This window comes from Pyrgilauda ruficollis, unplaced genomic scaffold (genome assembly GCF_017590135.1).
Source record: "Pyrgilauda ruficollis isolate IOZ18807 unplaced genomic scaffold, ASM1759013v1 scaffold126, whole genome shotgun sequence".
Taxonomy (NCBI): domain Eukaryota; kingdom Metazoa; phylum Chordata; class Aves; order Passeriformes; family Passeridae; genus Pyrgilauda; species Pyrgilauda ruficollis.
The window spans coordinates 1031162-1045055 of NW_024510988.1; the positions used below are offsets into that span (position 1 = coordinate 1031162).

The 13894-nt window shown below is 58.4% G+C and overlaps 1 protein-coding gene across 1 annotated transcript in view; it reads right to left on the bottom strand.

Moving 5' to 3' along the window:
• Positions 1–12909, bottom strand: part of DSCAML1 (DS cell adhesion molecule like 1) — a 93630-nt gene extending 80721 nt beyond the window's left edge. Inside the window, exons 1-3 of the mRNA XM_041458136.1 lie at positions 12854–12909; positions 4454–4771; positions 1947–2093 (exon numbers count right to left, since the gene is read on the bottom strand). Of these exons, the coding sequence (XP_041314070.1) occupies positions 1947–2093; positions 4454–4771; positions 12854–12896 (508 nt within the window). The 5' untranslated portion in view covers positions 12897–12909. The remainder of the gene's footprint in view (positions 1–1946; positions 2094–4453; positions 4772–12853) is intronic.
• Between the last annotated feature and the right edge of the window lie 985 nt (positions 12910–13894).

Genomic DNA, 13894 nt, shown 5'->3' on the forward strand with positions numbered 1-13894 from the left:
GCCTTCCACAGGGAGCACTAGAGCAAAGTTTTGGGGAAAGCAGCAGGTTTGGCAGGCTGGAGTCAGGAGAGAGCAGCAGTTCCAGAGGCAGCTGTGAGCCCAGCTCAGAGCTCAGGTGCGCTGCTGCAGTCCTTGCACACCCTGTTCTCACCGGGCAGAACCCTCCGCTGTGACCAGCAGGGGCCTCAGCACCACAGCCCAGCCTTCCTCACCTCCACCCCTCCCCTCCCCTCATCCTCCTCGCTCAGAATCAGGGCAGATGCAGAGGTTCAGCAGAGGTCAGGGAAAAACATATTTTTGGTAACAGCAAAGCCAGTTTTAGCTCTAACACACCAGCAACAACAAAAAAAAAAAGCTTCAGGCAGATACTATATTTGTAATCCAACGGCAAAACATGTTTGCTTGTGTTGACTCTGCACTGTAACACAATTTATATGTTCTGTCTTTAGGGTAATTATTGCTTTAGAATGTTAAAATCGTTCCACCCTAATTAAATCATCATATTAAAAAATCCACTGCCACAGCAAACTGGGGAACGAGTCTGGTTGGGATCACACGATCTGGTTGGGATGCTCAGTTGGCAAACACACCGCTGAGCCCGCCGGCCACACGGGCTCCATCCTCCAGAATCCCAGAGCAAAAGATCCCCAAACCGCAGAGGAAACAGCCCAGGCTGTCCTGTGATGGACCTGTGTCCCACCCAGCAAAGGCAGCACCCCACGGCGGGCAGAGCATCACCTGCACTGCCCAAAACACACCAGGAGCACCCCAGGGGATGGGCACTGCCAGCTCCTCCTTCCCAGGAATCCACCTCGTGTTCTCACACCCACAGACAGCCTGGCAAGGGCACGGTGCCCGTCTGTCCCCTGCCGAAGGGTGCCTGCCCAGCCCAGGCACCTCCAGGCACCTTGGCTGCACTCAGGGGGCACAGCCCACCAGCAAGAGCCACCAGAGCCCCAGGAGAACGGGTCACCCCCTCCAGGTGAAGCACTTTGCTCCTTCAGCTCCTCCTGCAGCCCCAGCCCCGCTCCTGGAGGCCTCTGCTCCCCGTGGAGCCGCGGAGCAGCACCGGGGCTTTCTGACCTGTGAGCAAATATCAAGCACAGAGCGCTCACTTTGGGCAAAATCCTTTAACTCCCTCTGGATGCCCCGGGGGAAGCAGTTATTGATTGCTTCACTACCAGCTCGCACGCGCTGTGCGTCGATAGCGGCTCCGCGGAGGAGCCACGAGGTCACCCCGGAACACGGGGACACGGAGCTGTGCCCGGAGCCTGCCACAGCCAGGCAGGAACAGCTGCCAAAAAACCACAGGGAAATACCCAGGGGAAACCAGCTGGCCCTGCAGAGTCCCTGCGCAGAGGTGAGGGGTGCTGTCCCTCCCACAGCCCCTTCCCCACAGCTCGGAGTGGGACACGGCCCAGGCCACGAGGCAGGGACATGGCACAGGCAGGCCAAGCAGGTTCCACCACAGGGAAAAGGGAGGTGATGGCATTTTGACCAAGCTACTCTCCCCGTGGTCGAATCAGTTGTGAAAGTTGACAAGAAGAGGTGGAGTTTTGACTGGAGCATCATCCTGACAAGACAAACACCAGCCCTGGTGCAGCAGTCAGACACGGGCAGCACGAGCAGGTGCTGTCCCTGCTGTCCAGGTGCCAGTGCCAGGTACCCAACACATCCTGCAGAAACCAGGATGGGTGCTGCCAAAATTACACTGAGCATCGCTCACCCCGGGGACACACGGCCAGAGCACCCAGGAGAGCCTGGGCACCTCACCTCTGCTCTCAGCAGCAGCACTGTCCAGCCTGGAGCTGCAAAATCACCAATGAAAGCCTTTGCTGGGCAGCAAGACACAGACAACAAGCCAAAAACCAGACCCTCCACGACAGCAAATATCCCACGTGGCAAAGCAGGTGAGATTTCCAAGAGAACAGGTGCTCCTCTCTTACCTGGGATGATAGAAACGGTGTCTTTCTCCCAGGATACAACGCTAACGTATTCCTGCACTGAGGAGGGGATGAGGCACTTGAAAACAGCCACGTTTCCACGCATCGACCTTTGGTCCTCCACCCGAACGGTGTACGGTTCCCTGAAAACTGTGGAGGAAAGCAGATGGTTGGTAGCATGACAGTGCTGGAGGAAAACACACTTCCTTTTGCTAGAATCCCACGTTTCCCAAACAAACCAACCCACCCAGCCACACGCCGCTTCCATCCCAGGCACCTTCCCGGGGAAGGAGGGGATTCTCTGCTGGGGAACGCGCTGCTGGGCTTGGGACAGAGGCACACCTGGCCCAGGTGCTGCTGCTGGGACCTGCCACAGTGCCCCAGTGTCACCTGAGCCTGCCAGACTCAATGTGGGGACCCATGACATTTTGTAGTTGTAAGGTGCGTTTCACCCCTGGATGCTGAAAACGCATCCTGGGAGAGACAGCTCGTGGCACAGAGCCTGGGACCCCCCTGAAGCCACTGCAGGAGCATTTGAGGCAAGCAGATGACAACTTTCCATGCTGCCAGCACGTGCCCTGTTTCTCAGGGAGATGCACATCCCTTTGACAGCTCCGTGCTGCTCCCTGGACCAGCAGCAGTGCTCCAGCAGCACCCACCTCAGCCTCTCCAGCAAGACAAAGAGATGTCACCCACCCCAGCAACACAGACACCACAAACTCCTGAAACTTAAGTACAAAATGCAGTTGAGGGCAGCTCCGTTTTTGCAGTGACAAAAACTGTGCCCTGTAGGACGTGGAGACATTGCCATCGTGACAAATACACGTTCACTTTGTCATCTGACAACTGGCCAGGGCAGGAGCAGCTCGACAAAGCCCCCAGCAGCCCCAGGAGGAAGGAAAGAAACCTCAGCAGCCCCAGAAGGAAGGAAACCCCTCCTTTCCAGAAGGAAGGTGTTTTCCCTGGGTGGGAAGTGCCTGTGGACATCCCACACCTCACACAGCCAGGCCCAGCATTCCCAGCCTGCTTTCTGGGCTTTCAGGGCTCCCTGCTCAGAGATGTGCCACGAGGGCACAGGGAGAAGCTGCACGGAAAGGGGATGCAAGAGCCAAAGCAGATTAACCAGCAAAAGCTTCCTTAATCACCTGGAGCTGAGGTTTATTCACAGGCTTTAAAGGCCAGCAGGGACCACGAGGAGCATCCTGAATGCTCCCTGCCACCACGAGCACCCCAGCTGGGGACAGACCCTGGGCACAGCCCCTGACCTGTGCCAGCCCCACAGCCAGGGCTCCTGCCAGCAGGAATAACCCCCAGGAGGGGTTATTTTGGGAATAACCCCCAGGAGGGCAACACACAGCCACAACCAGCCCACGTAACCCTCTCCTCTGGCTGGAGAAATTTGCTCCATGCGCTCGCCAACAGCTTTCCCAAGACTTCCAGAGATCTTTTTTCCCTCATATTTTCATTTTCCAGTGCATTTTATTTTATTTCTTGCTTTCTCCAGCTGTAATTGGCTCTCTGTGCTGCACTGCTGTTAGGAAGCACTGGAGAGTGACTGGGATGTGGGATGGCCAGGAGGGAGCAGCAGCTGGGGAATGTTCCACCACCATTTCCAGTGCCAGAAAGGCAGAGCAGCTCCAGGAGCTGGAGACATCCTGGTGGCCCCACTGGACATCCACATCTGCTGATGCTGGGGAGGCTGAGCTGCCAGCCCTGCATGGAGAGCAGGGTGAGAGCCAGGATTCCCTCTCTGTGATCCCAGGGCAGCTCTGGGCTCGAGGGATCCCAGCAGAGCCACACCAGGAGAGCAGCAGCTCCACATTTACTACACCCCATCTGCTCCTCCAGCACGCTGTGGTTTATAGGTAACCTGAGAGTGCTGGTAAATAATTCACTCTGCAGAAGGGGGTTAATACCAATTTACTCCACAGTACAAGGTATTAAAATAAAAAACCCTGTAGTCACTTCTGTCACGTTCCCTCTGCTAGCCCCACTTTTAATAGGTTACATAATGAAGCCATTCCTGGGCTATTAGCCCTCCTCAGCCTGGTCAATAATTTACTATAATGGCTTTTGGAATCAGCTCTTTGCCATATTCCTCCCTTTTTTATTTATTTAATTTTTTTTTTTGTTCTTAATAAGCCTTGGCAAGCTGAGGCTGGGTGCTGCAGTGGGAACTGGGCTGTGGGACACTGAGGGGGCCCCCAGCACGGACAGATGTGACCCAGCCCCTCCCACAGCTGGGAAAAGTGGTTGGGTGAGACAATCCTGGCTCAGAGGGAGAGGAACTCTCCTGCCACCAGGCTGCAGGCGCACCACGTCCTCCAGACACCCACTGACACCTCCAAGCTGCACATCCCACCCAGTGCTCTGCCCTTCTCCCTGCTCCATCCTGCTGCAAGAACCCAAGGCGGCAGCCTGGCATTTGAGGGGCCCCTGGCAGCCCACGGAGCAGAGCAGGGAGGAGCCAGCCCCCCGTGCACGGCGCAGCCCCCACAGGCAGCTCCTACCTGCTTTGACACGGATGTTCGGGCTCCTGATCTTGCCAGCCGAGTTCTCTGCGGTGCAGAAGTAGTCGTTGTCGTGGATGAAGCTGTTGAAGGCTGATGGCGAGAAGGGGTAGAGCTGCAAAGTCCCATTGGCATGGACATGCCGGATGTGGGGCACATCGTAGATGTCGTCACCTGTGGCCAGGTACCAGCGAAGGACGGCGCTGGGTGACCCTGCTGCCGGGCAGGGGATCACCACCCCCACTGTGCTGGAGAAGGTCACCTGCTGCAGGGAGTCGTTCACAAAGTAGAGGCTGGTTCCAACATCTTCAGCGCGTGCTGTGGGCAAAGCAGAGGCCACAACGGCACGGGGTCACTGCGGGGACCGCCGGGCCTGGTGGCACAGAGATCCCCCTGGCAGAGAGACCCCCTGGCACAGAGACCCCTCCCCCTGGCACAGAGACCCCCCTGGCACAGAGATCCCCCTGGTACAGAGACCCCTGTGACACAGAGACCCCTCCCCTGGAACAGAGACCCCCCCTGACACCAAGACCTCCCTGGCACAGAGACCCCCCAGCACAGAGACCCCCATGGCACAGGGACCCCCCTGGCACAGAGATCCCCCAGCACAGAGAACCCCCAGCACAGCCCCTGAGCCCTGCGTGCGGAGAAGGGGAGCGCAGAGCATCCGTGCACGGCTGGAAGCACACAGGCCACCTTCACAGGCCAGCGCTCCTGCTGCCAGCACGGATCAGGGATCACAGGCACCTCGGCAGGACAGCCAGGGGCTGTGCAGGCAGGGATGGGCACCCCGGGCAGCCCCCGAGGCTTCCCCAGGGGTGCCCAGCTGGCACCGAGCACCCACGGCCCCGAGGACAGCACGCCAAGCACGGCCACCAACCCTGCTCCTCCTGCCAGCCCCGACATTCCTGTGAGCCCCCAGCCCAGAGCGGCCCCATCCAGCACACCCAGTGCCCACCACTGCCAGGCAGGGCAGAGACCTCCCCTGCCACCCTACCACTGCCTCCAAACCAGGAGAGGGATGGAAAACCGGGATCAGAGCTGCTCCCCTCTCCCAGAGCCACAGGCAGGGAAGCTCAGATCCACCTTGCCCTCAGCCTGAGCTTCTCCTGGGCACCCAAACGAGGGCTGAGGTGGGTTCAGGGACACAGTCCAGGCAGAGCTTGTGGCCACCTGCATGCCCAGGAGCAGCTCTCACCACTGGAGAACTTCATGGGAAGTAGGGAATGGACCTCTGCCCCCAACTCCTGCCCACTCTCCAGGACCACGAGCTCCCCCTTCCCAACCCAAGCTGGCAAAATTGGCTATAAATAAGGGAGAGGAGGCCCCCAGTCACTTAGATCCGCTTTCTTTTTTTAGCTGCACTCTTTCCAAGTGGGCGGAAGGACAGGGATCTGGGAAGGGCCCTCGGCGGGTGTATTAATAGCGCGGCTGAGCGCACGCCCGCGGTGCCGCAGAGCCAATAAGCAGATCAGCACCGTGCCGCCGGTTCAGAACGAGCCACGGGGGACCCTCCCTGACCTCGATTCCTTAACTTGGGGAGGAGGGGACGGCAGCGGAGGGGAGAAGGAAAGCCTCACCCGCACGCCCGCGCTCCGCTGGCCCGAGGAAGGGTTGGCTGAGCGGCCACGGTCGCTCCATCGCCGTGCCAAGCTTCTCCAGCTAGGTGCCCGTCCTGCCTTGGTGCCACCAGCCCGACCCACTCAGGATGGCACACCCCGAGACGCCTCAGCCCTTCTCGGAGCAGAGTCCTCTCCATCCTTCTCCAGCTGGATGTACAAGCTCAGGCCTCTTTCGGCATCTGACTCTCGCTCTCTGTGTGCACCGCACAGGATCATCCCCATAAAACACCAGGGTTCCTCCCGTGCCTGCTCGGAGCCACAGAAGGGATGAGCTGATAGTCAGGTCCAGCTGTGCCACCACACGAGACAACTAATTTAGAGGTCACGAAACCATCTCCTCGTGCCGCCACGCACCGGTTCCCTGTGTCCACACACGGGTGGAAGGAGACAAAGCCGTTTATTTTTCCCTCCCTGGCTGAGGAGCACCAAAGACGGACGGACAGAGGAGCAAAACTCCAGCTGAGCCTCTGCAGAGCCACGGGGCCACCGCTGGGCCCCGCAGATGTCATTTTGTGACATCTCCAGGCTGGTTTGTCGTCATGAATCAGCATTTCCCTTCATCCGAGCAGCGCGGTGCTTCTCCCAAATACATGAAAGGGAAAAAACCGCACATTTGCAGGCAGAGGAAGGGAAACAAAGCCTGCACGAGCAGCACAGAGCTATTTGTGGCTGAGCCTGAGCTGAGCAGAAGATGGCTGGAGCCAGGGCACAGCAAAAGCCACCTTCAGCCGGGCTTTGGACCAAGGACATCTGGCTGTGCCCCGTGCTCCATCCAGGATCTCTCCCCAGATCCCACATTACAGCTTGAGAAGGCTCCTGGAGCACCCAGAGCCTGCCAGGGAAACATCTTCACCCTCAGCAGCACCAGGAGGGTTCAGAGCTGGATGGGTGAGGGGCTGGGAGTGGAAAAATACCTCATAAACAGAGAAATTCAGATTACCCATAAAGCTTTTTCGGGTCAAAGGGGGAAAGGGATTTCTAATAGAAAATGGAGGTTATGGGATTGGCAATAGTTATGTGACAGACGTATAGAGTTAAATCCTCATAATCTCCTTTACCATTTAGCATTGAGCACCATCCTAATTCCATGTTTCATAAAACTGTCTCCAAATCACTGGGAGAGATTAAAAATTTAGAAATAGCACAGCAATATTTTTAAACCAGAAATCACTGCTCACATCTGGTCAGCTGTGCTGACCCTAACCTACATATCGAGGGCATTAATTCACATGAACCTGAGAGGAGGAGGCTGGCAGAGCTGAGATGGAACAGTTTCTGCTGGGAAGGCAGCCTGGAGCCCAGCCTGGCTCCAGCTGGGAGCTGCACCGAGCCCAGCACAGGGCTGGACACAGGCTGGCTCTGAAAGGCAGGTGCTTGAAGTTATCAGAGCTCAATCTTCCTAAATTGTGGTAAATTACAACCTAGAGCTATTGAAATATTAATATCTCTATTCGAGCTGGGAGAAGCAAGTCATTTTGCTATCATCCCTTCAGAATATTTACTAGTTTTGATGGCTGGACTTGCCAAGCTCCAGCGCCTTCAGTGACACAGCAAAGCACTGGGCTGCTCTGCAAGCACCTCCTCGCTCCAGAGGGGCCACAAACTGTCCCCAGGATGTGTCACCATCTCTGGCAGAGGCGCAGGAGTGTGCCCTGCCCGAGCAGCTCAGCAATGCCAGCACAAAACCTCCCAGGTTCTTTCCTCCCAGAAGAGCCCGTCCTTTTCTAAGAAGCAGATTTAGGAGCAGTCTCAGACAAGGGCCGGCTCCGTGCCAGCCAAGGCTCTTCCTCCAGAGATAAGAGGCTTTTCCTGCTCTCCATGCACGCCCATCACCTGTGCTGGCAGCACACAGCCAGCCCCGAGCCCACCCAAAGCCAGCAAGCCCCTCAGAGCTGAGCACGGTGCTTTAGCTGGGGGGAAACCCACAGAGACGGGGAAATGCTGAGCAATTGGTGTTTTGTGCCATCCCCTGGGCAGGCACTGGACTGGGGGTCACATTACCCCGCTGGCAGCAGTTTTCTGAGAGCCCCTTCCTGATCCTGGTGGTGACCCCAGCCCTGCTCCGAGGGGCTCCCCCCTGGAAAAACCCCACCCGTGGGGCTCCAGAGGGGCTGGAAGGGCCGGCAGGGATTCCCGAGCCGGCTGCAGGGATGCTGAGGAGAGCAGCAGGCTAATGGCCACCTCGCAGCTCATTTATTATCCTCATTAAGGGTGTTTGACACCTGCCCTGCTCAAGGAGAGAGCGAACCAAGGCCTGGCACCGGGAATTACAGGTAGGTGGCAAGTCCTGATGGTTCCTCCGTGCTGAAGAGAGGACAGTAATTCCATCACACCCTGCCTGCGCCTGGGGAACGCTGGAGGAGCCTCAGGCCTTGCCCTGAGCGAGCTCCCTCCGAGCCCTCATCCCCAGCACACCTGCACAGCCTTTGTGCCAGCGGAGGGAGCGACCTTGGGGTTGATGGAGCGGGAAGTGGCACTGCCAAGAGCCGTGGAAGGATGAGGAGGGAAGCAGCCGGGGCTGGTCCCTTCCAAGGGCAGCTCAGGGGTGCCTGGGAGAGCAGCACATCCTCCCGGGGTGTCACCTCCCCAGCGTGTGCCAGCCCTGAGGGGTTAAACCGTGACTCCTGCACGCTGTGCCCCTCGGGGACCGGTCTCAGGGGGGTGGAAATCGTGTCAGGAAATGCCAAGCAGGGCCTGGGGCATTCAGCTGGTGCCCAGCACAGCAGCAGGTACCTGCCACAGCATCTTCCCTGCCCTGGCACTGCAATTTGACCTCCACACGAGTCCCACCCTGGTGGCACAGCCCCTCTGGCTCCAGCACCACGGTCCTTCCCGAGGTGACAAAGCAGAGAGGGAGCAAAGGAGAGCCTGCCTCTGGTCCTCTGTGGGTAAGGGCACGGCTCAAACGTGCTCCAAGAGCCTTCTCCTTAATGCATCTGCATGGAAATTAGGGCCTGAACCACCTCCAGCGATTACGGCAGCACCCAGGCTGAGGCTGTAACCCTTGCCTGGGAAAAAAAGCTCTCCCGGCTGGATTCCTGCTTCCGGAACCTCCCGTGGCTGCTCCTGAGAGGCACCAGCCCCACCAAACTGTCCACATAGGGCTGACCCAGAGCTGGACATCCCCCAGCCCTGCCCCACTGCCTGAGCCCCCCAGCCTGGGGACCCTCAGCTCTGGGGGTGAGGAACGAGCCCAGGGGCCACAGGTGAGGGCCCCTCCCTCCCCTTCCAGAGCCACCTCCACGCCTTGGCCACGCTGAACACAACGCCTGAGGTCCCAAGGGGACATGGGTGACATTACCCAGCCAGAGTGACAGCACCATGTCCCCAGGGAGGTCAAAGGAGAGGGCACGAGGGGTGGGCAAGGGGACACACCAGAGGCCACGCACGCCTGGCCTTGGGCTCCCTCCACAATGGCCAGGCCACGCTCCCAGGGCATCACAACCCGCTCGGTGGCTTTGCAAGGTGGAGAGCAGGATTGCCACCACAGGAGAGCACACCTGGGCAAGCCCTGCCAGCTCCTCACCTCCTCCCCGTCCCCTCCAAGCCGTGCTGGCTCCCCTCTCAGGGCCAGGAGCTGCCGCAGCCCTTCCCAGGCGCAGCTGGGAGCAGGCAGGAGCACGAGCCTGGAAATGGAATTCCTGAACGTTTGGTGCGGCTCTGCCGGCGGATGATGGCGGCAGCCTGCGCGTGCTGGGGGATGTTTCTGTGGGATCCACGAGCAGGGAGAGGGTGACTCCCAAACCCTGATTATGTAAAGACCAAGAGCTGGCTACAAGCGAGATTCCAGAGGCGAGGAACGCTCTGCACCCAGAGCTGCCCCTGCGCATCCTCCCCGAACAGCAGCACCGCGACGGCTGCCGCGACCCAGCGCCTTCCTCCTTGGTGCCCGCCGTGGAAGTGGCACGGTGTAACGTGCTGCCTGCTCGGCTGCCAGGTGCCTCCATGTCACCCGAGGCGCGGCTCAGCCTCGCCTGCTGCCATGTCACAATTCCTGCCACAAAGACTTCCAGCTTTATTCTCGCCCTCGGCTCGCCAGCTGCTCCAGAGAAGGACGGAGCGCTGCCCATCCATCCCCCCAGCACACGGGGCACACGGGCAGGGATCCTGGCACCCCAACAGCGAGGTGCTAGAGCCACGGCTGCCCCAAGGCATGCCCCAAGCTCCAGAAGGGCTGTTCCACAGCACACCCCTGGCGCTCGCCCCTCGCACAAGGCACAGCCTCTTCCTGCAGAGGACAAACACCCGGGAGCACCAGGGTGCCTTTATCCACTCCCCATGCCAAGGCAGCAGCAGCCCAGAGCCCATGCCAGGCGCAGGTAAAGGCTCTGGGCGAGCCGCCACGGTGGCTCCTGGTGCTGGGAAATTTTGGCAGGATAAACAAGCGCCGGGCACGGCGAGGAGCTGAGCACTGCAGGCTTCTCCTCCGTGCATTTAATGAGGTTTCCATGTTTCATTTCAGAGACAAACGAGCGCTGTGCCACACTGGGGGGCCGAGATGGGAGAGATTAGAAACCGCGAGCTGCACCGTTCGCTGCGCCCAGCGCGGGAACATCATGTAAATATAATGCCAATATAAATCAGGCGGCAGAGCCATCCAGCAACATCACGCAGGGAGACGCTTCCCTGGCTCCCAGCCTCTCAGTTGTGGCCAGTCCGTTCCTCATCACACCACTCGCCTCCCCTCTGCCTGCCAGACCATCTCGCTGCTCAACTCTCCGCTTGCCAACCACCCATTTCTGTTTATTTCATAAACAGGGGCAGAAATAAGCAGCGACAGCCTGTCAAGGGATTTCGAAACTTCAGGGGTCCCTTGGATCAAATGTTTATCTGCTTTCGGTTCATACTTGAGCTCTTGTTCTACAGCAGGAGCACGTTAAAAGGATGTGCTTCGATGCCCAGAAATATTAAGTATCTGAAAGGTTTATCATGCATTAAGCAATTCATTTTTTTTATCCTATTATTCTAATGAAACTTCCATTGTATTGCTGTCCTCTCTCTGGAACCGCTTCGTGTTAACACTTTGCATCACCAGGACTGTTCAATGCTGAAGATATCTTTTAATTTTTTTATTTTTTTTAAGAAATAAAATGTAAAATGAGGCCACGAGGAGTTGTGCTAATGGAGGCTTTTAATTTGCTCCTCTCCAAAGAGATAGCTCTGTGGGAAGAGATCCCTTTTCCAAGAAGCTGGGGCTGAAAAGATGCAAAAAGCAATAAACCAGTGCAGCTCTTTATTATTTTGACTATTGGGGGTCGAAAGGAATCATGGCATCCTCGACGGTTGTTTGTTTCCAGGTTTGTTTTTTTCCTTTTAGCACGGTAAAAAATGCAAATGTAAGCAAAGCAGACGCTGGCACGTTCAGCTCAGCAGCTCTGAAGCACAATAGCGATTTTGGGTAAAGCTCCCAAAAGCAGCTTCACCCCAGCTCGAATAAAGCAGCGATTCCATAATTAATAATTGATGGAATAATTGATCATCACCACACGACTGGAGAGGGTGCCCTATTAAACCTCAGTAAATATTTTTCATTGGATTAACATTCAGCTAACGGGGTAATGGGCAGCAAGAGAGGTCTCATGCGAGCAAGCAGCTCCGTCCCCTTTCTTTCACTTTCCTCATTTCCTAAAATTTCCCCCTTGCTGTTCTCAAATGTCACAGACGATAATTAGGGCAAATGTCATTTTCCATCCTCCGAGCAGACAATTTTCCAAGAGGTGGGCGCTTCCAGCACCCGCATCCGCAGGTCGGGTGGTGGGCAAAGAGGTAATTTATTACAGAAACATAATTAAAAATTCCCGCAGATCCGGAAATGGGCAATTCCTTTATGTAACACGGATCGATTGTTGTAACAAACGCAGTGGGATTTAAGTGCCCGTGCTCCACGCAGCTCCTGCCTCTCTTTAATTGCATCTAGAGCAGAGACTCGCTTAGAGTATCACCTCGCTGGATGTGGGCAGCATCCACTTAATGCCCAACTTTAAATTAATCTGTAATCTTGCAGCGTGTGTCTCCTTGACACGCTTGTTCCACGGTTCTCCCCATTCCCCCCCCCCCCCCCCCCCCCCCATATATGATTTATCTATAATCTGACTGATGCCAAACCGTTGGGTTACACTTCACACAGCATTCCTAGGGGGAAGGATGCGAATTTTAAGGCATGGCTGGGTTTCGCCTGCTGACGGAATCAGACTGAGAAGCGCTCGGGAGACGCGGAGCGCTCGGTCCCGGCGAGGCCCCGCCGGAGGATGCTGCGCCCGTCGGTGCGGGGTCCCGGCCGCCCCCGCCACCCCGGGGGCTCGGCCGCGGAGCCGCTCCGGGATGCGCCGGCACCGAGCGGCCCCGTTCCGCGCTCCGAGCCCCGTTCCGCGCTCCGAGCCCCGCGCTGCGCCGCGCCGTCCGGGGCGAGCGCTCCGGGAGAGCGCACCGACAACCCCGGCCACTCGGGGAGGGCGCAGCGAGAGCGCGGCACCGAGAGCCGCGGAGCCCCGGGGAGGGCGCACCGAGAGCTCAGCAAGGCGCACCGAGAGCTCCGGGACGCCGGGGAGGGCACACCGAGCGCCAGGAGACCCCGCGGAGGGCATATCGAGATCCCAGCAGGGCTCACCGAAACCCTCGGGACGCCGGTGAGGGCGCACCGAGAGCCCCGGGACCCCGGGGAGGGCGCACCGAGAGATGCGGGACCGCGAAACGGAGCACCGAGAGCCCCGGGGAGGGGGCAGCCCGTGCCACCCGCCCGGTCCCGCTGCCGAGGACCCCCTCCGCCGCCCGCACGTACCTTTCGGCAAAGAGTACAGCAGGAGAAAAGTTACCAGCCACATGCCATACAGAGCAGCTCTGGCCCCGGGCTGCGGCGCAATTGCGGAGGTGCGGTGCCCCGGCGTGCCGCGCTCCTGCCGCCGCTGCCAGCCCGGCTGAGGTGCCCAGCGCCGCTCCCGCTCCGCCCCGCTCCGCTCCCGCCCGTGGGCCGGGCTCCCGCCCGCGCCCGCCCCCCCCGAGCCGCGCAGGGCTGGGGGCGGCCGCGGCCCCCGCCGGCCGAGCCCCTTCCTCCTCCTCCTCGGCGTGCGCAAGGGCCGGCAGAGCCCCTGGCCGCCCCCGAGCCGCGCTGCCCCCCGGGCCGTCAGCCCCGCGGTCCGCGCTCCCCCAGCCCCGCGAAGCCGCACCGCGCAGCCTTGCCCCGGCTGAGCCCTGTCCTGGCCGCAGGGATGCGGGCGAGCAGCGCGGCTGGGCCGCCCGGGACTCGCACCGGCACTCCTCCTGCTCCCCGGGCCTCCCGCGCGCTGGGGACAAAAGCAATACAGAGGTTTGGGTGGGAAGGGACCTTGCAGACCACAGGGGCACCTTTCAGGTTGCTCCAAGCTTTGTCCAGCGTGGTTTTGGACACTTCTGAGGGTGGGAGAGCCAGGCTCCGGCAGTCCTTGCTGCTCCCGTGAGAGGGGACACGAGCAAGACAGGGCCAGCAGATTCATTACACATTCATCCCTCCAGCCAGCAAATAACAAACAAATACCAGCTAATGCTTTACTTTGGGGTGTATTTATCCAAGGCTTAGCTCAAGCCGAAGCTTGTACTCCCCAAGACTTAGTCACACCAAAGCCAATTTGTCTGGACCGTTAGAGCATTCAGAGTGTCTTTTCTTGAAGTGATTATAGCAGGTTTTCTTTGCTTTCCAAAACAGCCTTTACAAGCCCAATTTGTTGGAAAATAAACAGAAAGAAAGATTAAAGCATTCAGATTTCAAACAAAACAACCAGCAGGAAAAACATTACGTTCGGATTTTTTAAAAAGCGCTGTTTAGATTTAATTGAAAACGCTACTA